This window comes from Rattus norvegicus, chromosome 9, assembly GCF_036323735.1.
Source record: "Rattus norvegicus strain BN/NHsdMcwi chromosome 9, GRCr8, whole genome shotgun sequence".
In the NCBI taxonomy this organism is placed as follows: domain Eukaryota; kingdom Metazoa; phylum Chordata; class Mammalia; order Rodentia; family Muridae; genus Rattus; species Rattus norvegicus.
Window position 1 is genome coordinate 98,067,418 of NC_086027.1, and position 18,584 is coordinate 98,086,001.

Sequence of the window (18,584 nt, forward strand, 5' to 3'; positions counted from 1 at the left end):
GGTGGACACGAATCTGCTGTGTAAAACAACTGGACTTCCAGGAGTCCCATGGCCTTGGAGCAGCTGAGGAGTTTGCTCACAAGACACAGTGAACCTTATATTCCCATGGAAAACCTGATTAGCAGAATGCTATTAACGTTAAGAACTTACGCTCATCAAGAAACCATTATGACAGCTGTATTCGTGGCTCATAGACCCATAAAAGTTTCCCCTGGACACTATAAACTCCAAGAAACCTACAGTTGGTAATAAAGAGATGACCCAGTGGGCATGGGGCCAGCTGGCCTCCCAGGCACGCTATACAGACAGTAGCAGGTGAATCTCACAGCCTAGGGAGAGCTGTGCCACCCCAGTAGTCACCAGGGGAAAGAAACTCAAACACCCCTGTGTGGAGTGAATTATAATCCTAGCTAGCCTGTAGAAAAGACACACAATTCAGGTATTTTATCTACAAGCCATAAGCCTAGATTGGGCGGGTTTAGAACTATACTATCTTATTCCCCAACTATTAAAGTCCCTTGTTTCTTGCTGCTTCTCCTTGCCACATGGTCACGGCAGCCTCCTCCTACCTCTGTCTTCTTTCTTCTTTCTACCTGCAACCTCCTCACTCAAGCCTCAAGTCCCACCTTTCTCACTCCACTGTCCAATCATAGACTCTGGCTTTTTATTGACCAATTCATTGCTCCTTGGGGAGCAAGGTTCATACAGCATCGCTTGGTGTCTGTGAGGATCTGCTCGAAGGAACCGGTATTTAGCATTAGAACCCAAGCAGCATCAGACCAACTCATACATCCCTGTGAGACTGGCTCCCATTCCAGGGCAAGGACAATGAGAACAGCTCATCACTCTGAGTGTGGAGGTGATGTGGAATCGTGAGGGTCTGTCCATGCTGACGAGGGGAAGTGGGTAGCCATAAGCCAGAGAACAGCCTGCTAGGAGAGCAGTGGCTCTTTCAGGTACCTCCCTAAAAGGGATGTACGCATGTACATATACATAGGGAGATCTTCACACAGGCGTCCATAGCCACATCATGCACAGAGCCTCCAACTTAAGGGCAAAGACAGATTCTCTTTAACTATGAAATAAAACTCTATTGCAGTGTCTGCACAGCAATCCTGTTCCACGGCGACAGCGGATGGACGCTACTGCATAAGAGAAGCTGAAGAGACTCAGTCGCAATGTGGATGAGAAGCAGCCAGGCAGAAGAAGAGTGCATGTGGTTGCATCTCTGTGGAGTTCAGAATCAGGCGTGACTCATCTGGGCTGCCATCGCAGGTGCCATCTACAGTATCTGAAGGAGCTGGTCCACCTGGCACATGGGGAGTCCTTCTCTGTATTGGTCAGCATTCAATAGACACATGAGCGTTTATCCCCTCTAATATATTTGGATTTTGGTAACCGATCATGGGAAAGTTTCTCTATCAAATGAACAATGATATTTCAGGCAGAAATATAAAGGAATGGTGTTAATTGGACCACTGAAGATCTATCATTTACATACCTATTATCAATCATCTATCTGTGAATCATCCATCCATCATCTGTCAATCATCTATCTATCTATCTATCTATCTATCTATCTATCTATCTATCTATCTATCTATCATCATCATCTATTCATTATCTACCTATCTATATATCTGTCATCTATCAACTGTCCATCAATCACCTATGTAGGTATGTTGGTATGTACATATGTATGTATGTATGTATGTATGTATGTATGTATGTATCTGTCATCCATCCATCCATCCATCCGTCCATCCTCCATTTATCTACTCTAACATATACCCATACATTTTTAGTGTCTTTGCTTGGAAATACTGAATTTACTTGAATTGGATATTCGATTCCACAGCCTAAGAACTGCCAACATACTTTCGTGTCTCTGCCTGAGGTGGAGGCTGGGCACACTGGCAGCCAGTTTCTCCCTTCTCTCATACTTGGGTGTAGTTATGTCTGTGGTGAGAATGAGCTGCAGGTATGCACACGCCACTGTGGGTCTCAGAAACCTTCCTGGTCTTGCTCATCCACAGGCAGCACGTGATGCCAAGGGTGAACTTGAAAGGTGCTGGGTGCAGGCCCCTGAATACACCTACAACTTAAATGGCAGGGAAGTATTTGCTGTACACTTTGGGAGTTTACTGCTAACAGTGGCGTTCCTTTAATCTGCATTCTGTTTATCCAGTGTTGAAGGCCTGAGGTCTGGAGACATGGTCGGGATCTTACTCTTTTCGTCCTCTCCCCCAGAGCCTGGGGAGAGAGGAGAGCAGATGCCTAGATGTTGTGTCCAGAGGATGCAAAGACTGAGAAAACACAAGGCAGCTTATGTAACAGAGTTGCTGGGTGGGGCCTGACCAGCAACCTTGGTAGGTTTTGAGCATCTTGGGTGTGGCAGAGGCAGCCCACCTTTCCCAGCAACCTCTTGGGACATAGGCACAGCCTGGCATAGATGGCTATCTGAGTAGCTAGTAAAGATCAAAGGCAAACATTATCTTTGCTGTCTGGGATAAAGGCAGCTTTGGACCAGGATGGGTTCTGGCTCAGACATTAAAGCTCAGGCTTATATAAGTCAGGATGCTCAGAGACCTATGTGCCCAGCGGGAGCTGGGGCTCAACTCTGCAGCTGTTCATGTCATTCCTGAGTCTTGTGTCTTGGCCTTTCAGGATGGAAACCCCAGAATGCTAGTCTATCTTCTGGGTGTACGATACCACTCCTCCCCTCCTGACAGCTCAGTCCTGTCATGGCTGAGGCCCTGTGGATCTTGTCCTCAGGAACTCAGTGATTGTAGGAGCAGTCTGGTGTCTCCCCAGGTCTTTCATGAATGAGGAGGAAAACAAGACCCCAGACCATCCAAGGCTCCATCCATGCCTACTACGGTCCAGTCAGACTTGGTGTCTCAAGACTTGTTTCTCCCACAGGTTTCTCTGAGTCCGGCTGCTTAGTGGAGATGCCCTCACAATGTGGCCTCCATTCAAGGTGCTTTCCTGGGGAGCAGCTGCTGGTCTATTCTACAGAGCTTATGAATGAGGTCTGGTGGAGGGGGGTGGAGGGGGACTGAGGTTCCTGCGTCAGCCCTTCCTGGTGCAGCTGGGGTGTCTTTTGGCAGGAAGAGGATGTTTGCATAGAATGTAGTGAGTAAACAGACAACAGGATCCGAACACCTGCCCCGAGTTCTGCATTTGCTTGGCTGGTTTGCTGGTTTGGTCCCTGCTGAAGCTTCCGGATGTGGCCTGAGGCCCAAGGTTGTACCGGCCAGAGGCACCTGCTGCCAGCCCTCTGAGGAAGTAGGGACTTGGGGCTGGGTGTGTGCATGTGTGTGAACATGCTGTGTATATTCATACATCTGTTTTTATGTTCAGCTCTGCACACACGTCTGTAGCGGGTGCTGTGTGCATGTGTACACACATTCTGTGTGTGTGGGAGTACCTGGGTATGTGTGCGTATTTGGCATAGTCTATGTATGCACGTGTGAGTTTATGAGTGTCACATGTAGTTGCACATATAGCCTGCACACGAACATGCCAAGTGTTTGGGCTTCTGTGGGCATGTGTGCTTGCATGTGTGGGTGTGTTTGTATGTGTGTAGCTGCTTTGGCTTAAGTGGGACTTAACCCTTTCCTGCTTGACTCTCCTCATAACATGCTGTTGGTCTAACTGTAGGTTGGGGCCTGAGGAGAGGATGGAGACAGGGCTTCAGGGATGGGGCCAGGGTATTTAAGAGTGCTGTGCAGTAGTGTCCTAGACCTCGTCCCCCAAATGGCTTCCCATCAGTGGAACAGATATGAAAGATTTGAGATGGAGGGATGGGGGTTGTACTGGCTAGTTTGTGTCATGTGACACACACTGGAGTTATCACAGAAAAAGGAGCCTCAGTTGTGGAAATGCCTCCATGAGACCCAGCTGTAAGGCATTTTCTCAATTAGTGATCAAGGGGGGAGGACCCAGCCCCTTGTGGGTGGTGCTGTCCCTGGGCTGGTGATCTTGAGTTCTATAAGAAAGCAAGCTGAACAAGCCAGGGAAAGCAAGATAATAAGAAACATCCCTCCATGGCCTCTGCATCAGCTCCTGCTTCCTGACCTGCTTGAATTCCAGTCTTAACTTCCTTTGGTGATGAACAGCAAGGTGAAAGTGTAAGTCGAATAAACCCTTTTCTCCCCAAATTGCTTCTTGGTCATGATGTTTGTGCAGGAATAGAAACTCTGACTAAGACAGGGGTATCTGCAGAGGGTCTCCAAGTTCTATAAGGCTACAGAGGGTCAGCTCTGCAGATCCTGTAGCCCCTGGAAGGGTGTTCCCATCCCCATACAGGTGGAGACCTGGCACTCCTGGTGGGCACAGCTTGCATTTGCTGCTTGGAAACTCTTAAATGGTAGGTGGGGTTACCCTGTGCTGGGCAGTCAGTAATGCTTGCTTCATTTTCCTGTCAACAGCCCAGCATGCCGAGGCATAAGCACATGACTACGGACAGCATGCCAAGGCATAAGCACATGACCACGGAAATACCGCAGAGCTGGCAGCCATAGGCACACGGTCCTGGCTTTGAGCCCCAGAGCCCAAACAAAAACAAAATTGAAAGAAAAAATTCCTATCTTTATGGAGCTGACAGAGCAGGTGGGATACCAAGTTTGAGTCAGAGTCCTTGCTCCATACAAGTAAAATTGGCTGTCTAGTTACTTTTAAACTGAGGAGTCCCTAATCCTTTGGCCAACAGCAGAAAGAGTAAAGAGTAGTCTGTCTGTCTGTCTGTCTGTCTGTCTGTCTGTCTGTCTCTCTCTCTCTCTCCCTCCCCCCCTCAGGCAATGAGATAAGTCATCTAACAACAAAGCCGGAGTGTGGTGGACCCTGACCTCCAGAAAGCCCTCCAGAGACGTGAATTCAGGAGAGCAGGCTCATGCCCTTCCCTGGCTCTGACACCTGATGGTTCCTGGGTGAGGCTTGTGGCAGTGAGCCCGACCAACCCCCAGGGTTGCCCAGAGCTTGTCTGTAGCCTCATTCTCACCACATTTTATTAATGTTCTTGATCATTGAGCCAACCAGCAACTTCTTGAGCGTCACCTAGAAGGTGACAGCCCATGGGAAGATCTAGAAGAGAGCTAGGCTGCAACCGAGCCTCCAAGGAAACAGAAATGGCTGAGGGACCTGTGTCAGCAAACAGATACTCCTGGGAAGGGCTGTTTCAGGTGCTTTGAGCTGTACATCCTAGTGAGACAGCTGGCAGGTGGATTCCGTCTACAGCTGTTTCTCCTTTCTGCTTCCTCACAGTAAACGTTTAAGGTTTCGGGCATATCACGATCCTCTCACCTCGGTGACTTAGGTCCTACAGTGGTGAAAAATGACATAACCCTGACACAGTTACCCCGTGATCACCCATCACGGTGCCTGCCTCAGTCACGGATGCTGAGGGAAACCCTCAAGTGCAAATTCTGCTACGTTAGGTTTCTTAAACTTATGATTTCCCAGCAGGGGCATTTGCCGAGGGTCTGCTGGTCTCTGGGGGGCATCTTGTGTGGAATGCTGGGATGTTAGGCCGTGGTTTGGGAACTGGGATCTACTTCACAAGTGCAGGCTGGGTGAAGAGCCACCCGAGAGCTCTAATTCCACTCCAATCAGATGCAATTCCATAGCATAGGCCCTTAATGAGGGTTAATGACATTAATTACTGCCCCCTTCACTCAGGAGCACGTTCAAGAGGAGCTAATTGCTATGTAATGGCTCAGGGATCACTGAGACCCTGGCAGAACTGCAGAGGAGTGTGTCTCCTTTTCTCGCCCGCTCCTCCACCCCTGCCGCCACCTTGCTTCCTTTTCTCCCAAGATGCTTCTGTGCCTCCTGGGTTCACTGTCACGGAGACCCCAGGCTGGGTCTTAAGTGTGATTGCAGGCAAGTCTATTGTGTTTAGCAACTGCAACTTCTCTGTGGAATGTGGTAGGGCAGACTTCCCACAAGGCCTGGGGGACCGGACTCTGTGCTGCTAACTCCTGCAAAAGGATGCAATTGCAGAATTCAAAGAAAGCATAGCTGACTGGGCCCAGAAGTTTCTCTTTTACGATTTTTCTGGGACAACTGCACTTTCTGGTGTGCACAGACTGTGTCCGAGGTTTGAGGGGGCAGTGAGGGTCTCTGTGTCTGCTCATATGTGCCGCCCTCCACGTACAGACACAGGCTGGGGTGTGTGTGTGACTGGATGGAGATCACTGAGCTGTTAGTCCTCGTGTGCCATGGGCTATGTGGCTGGGTCTTGGAGAACTTGGATGTCTGGCTTAGCCTGTTAGTGGGAGACATGGTGAGTCTGTGTTGTACCCTAAACTGTTAGATGGGGTATCAGTTGCATTAAAATGAAATCACCCCATCTTTGTAATCTCTGTGACTAAGCCCCTCAACACTATTTTAAAGTGTTCCTTCCCACCAAATAGCCTGCCATGTTTTTGCAAAGTTTAAATTTCTATTTTGATCCCTTACTTTAGCTATCCTCAAATATTTTTATTTATCTCTTTAGAGTTCCTCATCTGGGTCTTTTTATTGTATTTGCACTTACCCTATTTTATTTAAGAAAGATTTATTATTTTTAGTTATGTGTGTGCATGTGTGTTTCTGTGTCAGGATACACATGTGAGTGTGGGTGTCTTCAGGGGCTAGAGCAGGCAGTGGATACCTGGGGTTGGGCTTAGGGATATGTGTGAGCTTTGGGCATGCTGGGAACCTAACCCAGGACTTGTGCAAGCACACACACACTGTCAACCTTCTCTGCAGTCCCTACTCCATTTTTTATGTTGTTGTTTTTGCTAAGTCTTTGGCCTTATAGAGGTCAGGTAGCTTCTAGAAGCCAGTCATCTCCAGAGATCCAGTTATCAGCAGGGGCCACCGCACTTCCCAAGCCGCACCTAAACGCTAGGAGACTGGCAGACTCCATACTGAATATTTTGCTTCGTTCCAGCGACCAAATTACCAAGTCAAGGACAACACCTTCATTTCATTATGTGATATTCATGACTATAGCAAATAATTTATTAAAATATGTGCAACAAAATATACAGTGCATATGGGTTACTAAAGAGCTAGTGTACCAACAATACAATTAGGTACTCTCACCGCGGGAGAGACCTCCCTATACGTTGTAATCTTGGTGCTAACTAATACTGACGAGTGCGAGAGCTGGGGAGAGTGCGGGGTGCGGAAAGCAAATGTGATATAGACAGAATTGGCATGAGTTAAGGAACAGTGGCAAACTGTGGATATGGCTGTAAGGACATCTCGCTTGGTGTGCAGCCTCCTAAAGGATAACGGAACACAGGAGTTAGGGTACAGTGACTTGGGGTGGCTGCTCGCACCTTAGCTTCTCGGTGGGCTTCCCCAGGTGGGCAGGGGTGAGCCTCTCCCTGACAAGCTGGGGCCGACACCATCTCAAAGTTGCTTGAGGCGGCTGCTGAGGAGGACATTACTTCTTCTTTTTGCCCTTCTTTCCTTTCTTTCCTTTGTCCTTTTCCTTTTCCTTGCCGCCTCCAACTGTTAGTGACAAGACTCGCTTTCTCCCCAGAGGGGTTTTGGCATACCAGTTCTGGAATGACAAGATGTTTAGGAAATGGTGAGTGACACGAATATGCTGAGGTAATCCTGACGGCAAAGCTGCGTCTGCTAGGAAGGGGACAGTAAGCGGTGTTAGACGCTGGGCTTTGGATGTGTGTTCAGTTCAGATGTCTCCATTGCATTTCTAGCTTGGATTTCTGTGACTTGAAATGTGTCCTCTGGTAGTTTGTAGTTTTATAGAGTCACATACTCCCGTGTGCAGTTAAGACAGCCTGAGGGGGTGGCCGTCCTGGTAATGAGTATGGCTTCTGGCTCACGCATGTTGTGCCCCACAGGAGGCCTCAGCGTCCTCTGAGGGAGGCGATGTAGAAAACATGGCACTGGTAATACTTCATTCAAAACCCATGAGACCTTTCAGTTTACAACCTTACAGATAATCTCAGCAAATGATTATACTGAATGCCAGTTATTAGTTTTCTTATAAATCAATTAAAGCTTTGTCTGGCTCTCCTCTGCCCTCCTTTCTTTGTGTGTGTGTGTGTGTGTGTGTGTGTGTGTGTGTGTGTGTGTGTGTGTGTGTGTGTGCAGGTACTTGGGGAGGCCAGAAGAGGGCACCTGATCCCCTGGTACCTGGAGCTGGAATGATAACAGTTGTACATCACTTGATGTGGATGCTGGGAGTCAAAGTAGGCATAGTTTAACTTGCTGTTACCAAGTTATTTTCTGTGAGTGGGAGACCATTTGAGTCATTTGTGTCCAAATGACTCTGTTTCCTGTCCTTTGGGTGATAGTTTAGCTGGATATAAATACTAGCCAGATGATTATCGCCCCCACCTCCCTGCCTCTGAGGGTGTGAGTCACTGTTTTCTGGTGTCTCCTGCTGTCAAAGACAAGCTTGATCGTCCATGCTATTTCTTTGGGGGCAATCTGATAGCTTTTAAGCTTAGTTTGTAATCTTATGCTTAGACTTGTAATAATTGACAAAAATGGATTTGCTCCTATTTGTCTAACTGGCTGCCTGTAATTTATTTTTAGTCTGATACCTCATGCTTTTAATTTGGGAAAATTCTCTGCAAGTATTACTTTAGACATAACCTTGTGTTTTTTTCTTCTGAGAATTCTGTTAGTTAAAGGCCAATTCCTCTCAACTTGTCTTCTGTAGGTTTAAATTTTACTTTTATAGATTTTTTGTTTTGTTTTTCTGTGATGCCTTCTTGGGGGATTCTCTAGGGCCAATTTCCAGTTCCATGGTTTGCTCTTTGACCTTATCTAGTCTAGAGAGTTCATGCTTCTCTTAGTTTTAATTTAATTAGCTACTATTTAATTAACTACTATTTTTCCCACTTACAAGTTTTGTTTTGTGGTTTTAAAAGGTAATTATCTTATTATTTTAGTATGTTTTTTTCTGTTTAAAAAGTTCATATTTAATGGAAATCATGTTTTTACTTATTTTCTTGAACATGAAATTATATGTACTTAAAGCATTTTATTCTTTTTGCAATTTAAAAACTGTTTTGAGACTGTAATATGATTACACTACTTACCCCTTCTTTTTCCGATCTCCAAACCTTTCCTTACACCTTTTGGTAATTTTCTCAAATCAGTACTCAGAGCAGCACACCTGGGACCTTGCAGTACTGGGACAGTCTCACTGGTTTAGGCCAAGGCATGGGTAGGGCTGTGTGCCTCCTGGAGTCCCCCGAGGAGAGACTGTTCTCTGGCCGACTCCAGCTCCCGTAGACCCCACCCCTGCTCTTCTGGTCAGTGGTTTCCTGTCCATCCATAGGCTAGTGACACTGGGCTACTTAAGATTCCAGTGAGTATTCCTTCAATGTTATCCCCTCCCTGATTATCTCTTCTCATCTCCTCCTCTCATTTCAGGGTTCTACTGGACTTAGAATAGTTCAGACTTAGGCTGAGGACCTTAGGGTCAGATGGCAGCAAACATATTCTCCCTTTGCCTCGCAAACTCTGTGTGTCATGGTCCCTTGAGGGACTTTTGCTTACCTCCCACAACAGAAGACTGCGAGGTCTAAATGGTTACACCATATAGCATTACATGTTTTTTTCCACCACATCCAAGGAATGGGAGGGAATGTTTCATGAGGAGCTTTGAGCTCAGTAGATACATTCTCAGAAGCGCAGTTAGGGGAAGTTTATGGTCCAGTGGTTGCACCGTGTCAGCAATGGTCCTCGTGGCATCCAGAAGTGTGATGACCTCATTCCATCTCCTCACTGTTCAATACGTGTCACTGACAGATCTATGGATGATCTACTTTGGGTCAGGTACTGTGTCTGGAGCCACACTATGACTGGGGAAGAGGGCGATGGTGTGAAAATGGTCCAGCTTCTTTAGAGATGAGCAGAGTGGTTAAGTCCATCAAGAACGGAAATGAGAGGGATATGCATTTGTGCCTAGAGTCACATCAGTCCCCAAGCCCCCGGCACAGGAGAAATTCCCAGAGATAAGTTTGCAAAGTTACGAAAAACAAAAAGGCTTTAGATTTTAACATGCTAAACCACATTCCTCAAAATAATTAGGAAAATCAGTGTTTTAAGGGTAAAAAAGATAAAATTTCAGAAAAGATTATGTCACTGGGAGATAATATGTTTTTAAACCAACATAAACAGTTAAGTCACCGGGATGCCAATTTAAACAGGTAACAGGATAGAATAAAAAAATCTTGCCTGAGGATGGTGGCGGTGGTGGTGATGGCAGCACAGGGGAGGCAGAGGCAGGTGGATCTCTGAGTTTGAGGCCAGCCTGGTCTACAGACTAAATTCTTGGACAGTCAGGGCTACACAGAAAACAAGAAAATGGGAAAACACTGATGTTTGCATTACAACTTATAACAGCAGCAGAGTTACAGTTATGAAGTAGCAATGAAATAATTTTATGGTTGGGGTCAGAACAACATGAAGAACGAAATTAAAGGGTTGCAGTGTTAGACGGTTGAGAACTACTGCTCTAAAGGGCAGAAAGGAGTCTCTGAGGAGCCAGCCTAGGCACCAGGTCAAGGCGTCCTGACGTGCCTTGGCCCAGCTCCATGGATGAAGGAATCATGGCCCTTGGTGGCTTCATTCCAGAAGGACATGGGATGAAGGCTCTCTAGGTCTCCTGTGGATCTGAGACCTGCCATGAATGCATTAGAATGTTCCTAAACACTGGCAAACTGAATTTTGGTGATCTGTGTCGTGTTCCTTACTGTATGTCCACAGGAGACTGAGGAAGGAAGGATACCGTGAGGGAAGGGACCAGACAGCTTCAGCTGCAGAGAGGCGTCAGGCATAGTTTTCCCTGTCTCGAACTTGTTCCCTGATATGAAGTGTGAAGCAGAAGCAAAATAAAGGATGAGAGAGAGAGGGAGATGGGGAGGGACAAGGGAGGGAGAGAGGGAGATGGGGAGGGACAAGGGAGGGAGAGAGGGAGATGGGGAGGGAGGAGAGAGGGAGAGATGGAGGAGGAAGGGAGGGGGAGGAGGAGGTGGAGAGGGAAAAGGGAGGGGAAGGTGGAGGAGGGAGGGGGAAGGGGTGGAGGGGGAGAGGGAGATGGAGAGAGGGAGGAGGGGAGTGAAGAGGGGGGGAAATGGAGGAGGGAGGGAGAGGGTGACAGGGAGAGGGAGATGGGGAGGGAGAAGAGATGGGGCGATGGAGGAGGGAGGGAGAGGGAGGAGGGGGAGGGGCAGGGAGAAGGAGGGGGAGGGGAGAAGAGGTTTTGTTTTTGGCAGGCAGGGTTGGAGGCTGAAACCAGGGCCTTGTGCGAGGCAAATGCATGCCACCAAGCATCTCCACACTCCCAGTGGCTTTTAAGCTATCCCTTAATTCCACCATTTGGCTGTTACTCTACACAGCCACAGATCAACCTAGAAGACATGAGCTCTACCTCCTAGGTGCAAATAAAATTCTCAAGACAAATAGATGCCCTGAGGTGCAAAAGACTGGAAAGGTGAATTTCAAATTTCACTCTAAGGGGCAGGACTCAAATCCATGGAGCCAGGAACTGGAGGGAGAGGGGAGGTCACGGGACAAGGGTTTACCTAGGATTTGGCTGGCAGGGTGTTCTGTTACCTTAAAACTCTCTTCCTCCTCTCTGTACACAGGGTTCATGTTGGTCATCATGGTGATAAACTCGATGGCAGTGAGTGGCTTGTGAGCCTGCTGCCGGATTCTGCGCTCCGTGAGCACCTCTTTGATCACATGGACGATCTGTCCTTGTGTAAAGCCGTCAGTGACTTTAGACAGGCAACTGATGTTCAGGGCATTGGTGACCTCACCTCCGTTGCGTAGAATGATTTGTTTCCACAGAACTGTCACATCCAAGATGGGGGAAAGACAGAGAACAAATGACGGTAGTGCCAGGCGCGTTAGTTAGCCAAGTTCTTCTTTCAAAACCCAGTCTCTCTCTCTCTCTCTCTCTCTCTCTCTCTCTCTCACACACACACACACACACACACACACACACACAGAGAGAGAGAGAGAGACAGAGAGACACAGAGAGAGACACAGAGACACAGAGAGAGACAGAGAGAGAGAGACAGAGAGAGACACAGAGACACAGAGAGAGACAGAGAGAGAGAGACAGAGAGAGACGCAGAGAGAGACAGAGAGAGACAGAGAGAGAGACAGAGAGAGACAGAGAGAGAGACAGAGAGAGAGGGAGAGAGAGAGAGAGAGAGAGAGAGAAGAGGGTTGAATCAGTCAGATGCCCCTCCTCTGGAGGCTCTTCCAGCACATGGATGCTTACTGGAGACCCTCTGGTCTGTGTGGTTCCAACTCAGGGCTCTTGTAAACTCACAAAGGAAAACGAAACTTGTGTGGTTTTAATGTGGCAACTCTCGAGACAGGAAATTGACCCTGGGTGTGTGTGGTTTCACTGCCTCTTGGAGTGCTGTGTTTTCCCGAGAGTTTGGATAAGTGGGGAGATGAATGACTCTCTCTTTTTAATTATAAGGTTCATTTCTTGTATTATTGTTATAACTGGAGTAAGAATATAAATTCCCATTTTCTATTAACTGGTGCAGACTCCACATAGGAACACCATACATGGGACTAAATAGAGCAAGTGTACTTTCTGCTTTCCCCTGATGGCTGTTAACGTGCTGGCTGACTACAGCTCATCAGATGGGTAGTGGGGTTGGGGGAACCTTCTGTTAGAGGCACTCCCTGCCCATGAGGAAGGGATGCCTTTTCCACCAAGATAATGGAGCCACAAACCATTTAGGACAGTATCTATACGATCACCTGAGCTCTTGGAGGTACCTGCCAGTTTTTATTTATTTATTTTTGTTACGAACTCCAATTGCCTGTGATGTCTGTCGACAGCTTCCTGTTAAAGGCTATGGTTTTGTTAGACAACTGAAGCCACTCAATCCAAAGCTAAGCCTAATGCTGTAGTCATCTTAAGGATGACCACAGTGTCTCTTTGGCACAAAGCTATATAAAATATGTGCAATAAGAGAAAAGGAAAAGTGAGTGAAATGAGGATGGGGAGCACTGAGGGGAATGGAGTGAGATGAGGAGGGAGGGGAGCACTGAGGGGAATGGAGTAAGTGAGATGAGGAGGGAGGGGAGCACTGAGGGGAATGGAGTGAGATGAGGAGGGAGGGGAGCACTGAGGGGAATGGAGTAAGTGAGATGAGGAGGGAGGGGAGCACTGAGGGGAATGGAGTAAGTGAGATGAGGAGGGAGGGGAGCACTGAGGGGAATGGAGTGAGATGAGGAGGGAGGGGAGCACTGATGGGAATGGAGTAAGTGAGATGAGGAGGGAGGGAAGCACTGAAGGGAATGGAGTAAGTGAGATGAGGAGGGAGGGGGCACTGAGGGGAATGGAGTAAGTGAGATGAGGAGGGAGGGGAGCACTGAGGGGAATGGAGTAAGTGAGATGAGGAGGGAGGGAGCACTGAGGGGAATGGAGTAAGTGAGATGAGGAGGGAGGGGAGCACTGGGAGGAATGGAGTCCTCCACGCTGCTGCAGGAGCAGGGTCCTTACCTCTCTGTTCTCCCATCCCAGACTCCTCACGGCTCTCCGTTCTGTACAGTCTCTTCATTTTTCCTCATCTCTTCATAGTCTCCTCACTTCCCTTCATCTCTGCCCAGCCTTCTCCACAGTTCCCTCCTACTCTTTCCAGTTATGTCACCTGTGACATTCACCGACCCATCTAATCCTCTGTTGTTCTGGTCTGTCTGGCTGTGAAGAACCACTGTGGGCCTTCATGACGGACAAGCCCCAGGTGGATAGAGAGAGACCTGACAGGTCCTAGTGTCTTCTTTGCTGTGTGCAGCGTGGGTTTTATGAAGCCAGGATCACACTCTTTGCAGACAGAGTGACTAACAACCTTGGCTCCTGAAGTGCCCACAGTCATCTAAGCCAGTGGTCCTCAACCTTCCTAATGCTGTGACCCTTTAATAAAATCATAACCATAGTTCCCCTAACCATAAAATCATTTCATAGCTACTTTATAACTGCAATTTTGTATTGTGATGAATCGTGATATAAATATCTGATATGTAGGATATCTGATACTCGATTCCCCAAAGGGGTTGTGAACCACAGGTTGAGAAACACTGTTCTGAGCCCTCCCACAGCTCTCCTGCTCTACTCGCCTGCAAGCAGGCCCTAGTCCTTGGCCTCGGTGCCTCGTGGAAAGCCCTATGATACTTGCCGTATCTGGAGGCATAGTCGGGTCTGGGAACCAAAATGATCTTTTGGTAAACTCTGCAGAAGGACTGAAGCTCGGCATCGAAGGGCCGGTGTGTGGTCCCCACAATCAGGATCCTGTCGTCTGGTCTCAGGAGCTTCAGGAGTTTGGGGAGGTATTTTTTTAGGCGTTTTGGTTCATTCTGGGAGGAGGAGAGGGGAAAGATTAGGTCACAGGGAGAAGGAAACTGAGAGCGGAGAACATGAAGGGGCATGTGTGGTGGTGCGCTCTTGGTGAGGCCACTTTGACGTTCTGTTCTCAGCTTCTCAAAGTATGGCCCTGGATGAGCCTTGGAAAGCTCCTCCTCCTTGGCTGGCTTCTTCTTTTGGCGATAACCTGCCTTTGACCTTCGGCATTCAGACTTGGGATCAAGGAAGAAGCAAAGGAAGTGCCTGCTGGAGGACCCCAGACCTGGACCCTCAGTGGGGCCACCCCCGAAGGCTGACTTCTGAGGCAGGAGGCCCACTTTGTCCTGCGCTGTCCAGGAAATGGACTCAAGTTTTTCTTTGCTGCTCAAGGCACCATGAGGACCCAAGGTCCTGGATCTCATGTCACCAAGGACTTTGGCACTTTTTCGGCACCTCAATGGCAGCTCCAAGCTGTATTTCAGTGCCATATTCACTCTGTTATGGTGTGTATATGCTCAGCCCAGGGAGTGGCACTATTAGGAGGAGTGGCCCTGTTGGAGTAGGTGTGTCACTGTGGGTGTGGGCTTTAAGACCCTCATCCTAGCTGCCTGGAAGCCAGTCTTCTCCTAGCAGCCTTCAGATGAAGATGTAGAACTCTCAGCTCCTCCTGCACCAGGCCTGCCTGGATGCTGCCCTGCTCCTGCCTTGATGATAATGGACTGAACCTCTGAACCTGTAAGCCAGCCCCAGTTAAATGTTGTCCTTATAAGAGTTGTCCTTGGGGCTGGGGATTTAGCTCAGTGGTAGAGCGCTTACCTAGGAAGCGCAAGGCCCTGGGTTCGGTCCCCAGCTCTGAAAAAAAGAACCAAAAAAAAAAAAAAAAAAAAAAGAGTTGCCCTGGTCATGGTATCTGTTCACAGCAGTAAAACCCTAAGCCACACACCAAGACGGGGAAGCCGGAGTGTGGATGAGTTCTGCTCAGGACCCCAGGGAGAAGCAGAGCTGACCCGGCTGCCGTGGGCAATGCCTGCCTTGGAGTTCAGTCTCACTGTATGACTAGATGAGGAGGAAGCATTGGGAAGGAAGCTTAGGCAGACATGCCCACGCCCAGGCTTGGTCACCATGGCTCCTGGTAACAATGGTATTCTGCATCTTGTCATGAACTTAGTGGTCAATTGATGTCTCCTTTGGGAAGCTGTAGAATTTAGCTTACTAGACATCGGGGGCTTCATTATTTTGTCTGGGTTTCTCGAATTTCCACACAAACTTAGGATTAGCTTTAAGTGTGCCATGTTGTGGGGGTTGTACTGCACCTGTAGCCGGATCTTGGGGAGACACCATCTTTCTGGTTAGTTTGTCACACAAGCTAGGGCCCTCTGGGAGGAGGGAACCTCAGTGGAGAAACTGCCTCTATCAGATTGGCCCGTGAGCGTCCCTGTGGGGCATCTTCTTGATTAATGCTTGGTGTGGGAGGTCCTAGACTACTGTGGGCGGAGCCATCACTGGGCAGGTGATCTGAGTTGTTAAGAAAGCAGGATTGAGAAAGTAATGAGGACCATACCAGTGAGTAGCATCCCCAAGGTCTCGGCTCCAGTTCCTGACCCTGGGTTCTGCTTAAGCTCCTGCCCTGGCTGCCCTTAATGTACCACATCTTTTCCTTCACTAAGTTGGCTTTGGTCAGGGTTTTATCGCAGTCAGGAGCCTAACGACTACATCTTAGCAACATTAAATCTCCTAACCACGCATGCCGAATGTCTTCTGGTCTGTTTAGGTCTTTGAAATCGCTCAACGGTTCTGTAGTTCTTGGAGAGGTCTTGTGCTACTTCTGTGCTGTGGTGCTTTTCAAAGGCACTTTCTATGGTGTGGAGACGGGAAGGGTAGACTAGGCCTTTAAGAAGCAGTAGAGCTAGCAAGCCCGTTAGGGATGGGTAGGATGTGAGGGGTGTGCGTGTGAGCCCCCCAAAGACTGGTGGAGGAACGATTAACCTGAGGGTTCTGCAAGGCTCGAAACAGGGACACACCTGCCTGGCTGAGCCCATTCACCCTTAGTAGCCCAGTTGCTATGGTGATGGCAGTGCCCACTTTCTCCCTTCTGAGGCGGGATATTGATACTTGCCTGTCCTGAAATGGCAGAGAGATCTGAAATTAAGTAGCCTATTTGGATGACAAATGTTGATCCTGGGTGGCATCCACGGTGACACCGTCACACCAAGGAGGTGTGCATTCTCTTGGATGGGGAATAGGAAAGCAGGGGTGTGTTCATCCGGTCCACGGCTCCCCAGTGCTCAGGCCGGTACAGTTCCATTTCAGAGCTGTTCATTCAGCACGGGCCTGCTCATCAATCACGCTGGGAAACAGCTCCTGATTAGCTGGCCACCTCCACATCCGCCACCCCCCACGGCTGGCCTGTCAGTCTCTCACGACTGTATTACCGTGTGCAATTTCAAATTAGTGGCTAGCATCCACACGGCAATTTCAATTTGCTTTTCTGCAGTTAGCTCCACAAAATGAGCATCGCAGCCAGCGCCAACAAAGCAAGCAATTCCCCGGTGGAGACCTATTGTGGCAGCAGGGAAGGCCTGGGCTAGATGAAGTAACAAAGGGTAATGGTGCAGTAAATGCAGGAGCAGGCGCCCTTGTCTCAGTCATTACCTTCGTCTCTGACGTGACTGACCGGCTGCTTATAGCAACACCATGAGGCAGGCACCTGCGAGGGTCTGCCAGGGTAGAGCTGGGGGTGTGGATCCCTGCACCCCCAACACTGGACTTTTCTGAAAATTCTGAGGTGGCTGGGCTGACATGGAGAAACAGGAATGAGCAGCAGGAGGAAGAAGAGGAGGAAGAAGAGGAGGAAGAGGAAGAGGAAGAGGAGGAGGAAGAGGAAGAAGAAGAGGAGGAGGAAGAGGAGGAAGAGGAGGAAGAGGAGGAAGAGGAAGAAGAGGAGGAGGAAGAGGAGGAAGAGGAAGAAGAAGAGGAGGAGGAAGAGGAGGAAGAGGAAGAAGAGGAGGAGGAAGAGGAGGAAGAGGAAGAAGAGGAGGAAGAGGAAGAAGAGGAGGAGGAAGAGGAGGAAGAGGAAGAAGAGGAGGAAGAGGAAGAAGAGGAGGAAGAGGAAGAAGAGGAAGAAGAGGAGGAAGAGGAAGAAGAGGAAGAGGAGGAGGAGGAAGAGGAAGAAGAGGAGGAAGAGGAAGAAGAGGAGGAAGAGGAAGAAGAGGAGGAAGAGGAAGAAGAGGAAGAGGAGGGGAAGGAGGAGGAAGAGGAGGGGGAGAAGGAGAAAGAGGAGGGGAAGGAGGAGGAAGAGGAGGGGGAGAAGGAGGAAGAGGAGGGGAAAGAGGAGGGGGAGGGGGAGGGGGAGGAAGAGGAGGGGGAGGAGGAGGAAGAGGAGGGGAAGGAAGAGGAAGAGGAGGGGGGGGAGGAGGAAGAGGAGGGGAAGAATTCCAGAGCTTTTCATCTGCAGACCTGCATCTGAAGGAAAAGTCCCCTCTGCATTAAGGCTCTTCCAGCCTGTGTGATTTGTGGTCTTTCCTCTGACAGGAAAGGTTCTTCTAACCACGATGTGAACAGAGCAAACATTTAATTTGTCCACAGTAAGGCTGTGCCTCCAGAACCTTCCATGCTCTACAGAACAGAGCCAGCTGTGGGTGGCGGTTGTGGGGTCTGGAGAGGTGGCTCATCTGTACCACTGACTTCTCCATCTCTACCAGCTTCCTGCCTGGCTGCTTCCCCGTGTGAGGCATCTCACTTGCTGCGGCTGCCCACTCGCCTTTGGATCTCTCTTTTATCGTGTTCCTCAGATTTTTTAAAGATTTTTTTTTTTTTTTGGACTTAGGTTGCTGTAGAGCTAAGGGCTCTTGGAAGAGGAAGCCAGACAAATTTCCTGAACTCAGAGGTTCTTCTGGCTGATGACTAAATAAGTAGAGACTGAGAGGGGTCGAGTTTGATGACAAACGCACAGCCAGCTAAGGTGAGTGGCACAGCCGGCCTGCAGCCCAGGCCTCCTGAGTTTCACATCACCCAGGCTGGAGTCCTGTGGGACAGTGAATCGCCTTGTCTGTTAGCAATCCACATTCTGACGACATCATGTGTGAGAACCCTGGCTAAGCCCAGCCCTGGGCTGCTCTTTGGAAGGCAGACTGGGACTTCCCCCCCCAATGTCTCAACATGGTCAGTAGAGGGCGCTAACACTGGCTTCCCAGATGAACTATATGTAACAAACGAGTCTTCCTAAGAGGGT

The 18,584-nt window shown here is 48.8% G+C and overlaps 1 protein-coding gene and 1 long non-coding RNA gene across 9 annotated transcripts in view; one reads left to right on the top strand and one right to left on the bottom strand.

Moving 5' to 3' along the window:
- The window catches only part of LOC102554789 (uncharacterized), a 111,512-nt gene that overhangs the window by 23,836 nt on the left and 69,092 nt on the right, over positions 1-18,584 (top strand). For 6 of the 8 annotated variants that reach the window (XR_010054862.1, XR_005489306.2, XR_010054860.1 and 3 more), the window contains 2 exons: positions 1,100-1,339; positions 18,180-18,314. This is a non-coding gene — a long non-coding RNA (uncharacterized LOC102554789). Of the gene's footprint in view, positions 1-1,099; positions 2,981-3,110; positions 6,824-18,179; positions 18,315-18,584 lie in introns of those variants that run through there. The other 2 variants (XR_005489307.2, XR_005489305.2) reach the window with 2 other exon arrangements.
- Iqca1 (IQ motif containing with AAA domain 1) overlaps positions 6,972-18,584 on the bottom strand; it is a 115,845-nt gene continuing 104,232 nt past the window's right edge. Inside the window, exons 17-19 of the mRNA XM_017596905.3 lie at positions 14,190-14,367; positions 11,596-11,834; positions 6,972-7,558 (exon numbers count right to left, since the gene is read on the bottom strand). Coding sequence (XP_017452394.2) covers positions 7,439-7,558; positions 11,596-11,834; positions 14,190-14,367 — 537 coding nt within the window. The 3' untranslated portion in view covers positions 6,972-7,438. The remainder of the gene's footprint in view (positions 7,559-11,595; positions 11,835-14,189; positions 14,368-18,584) is intronic.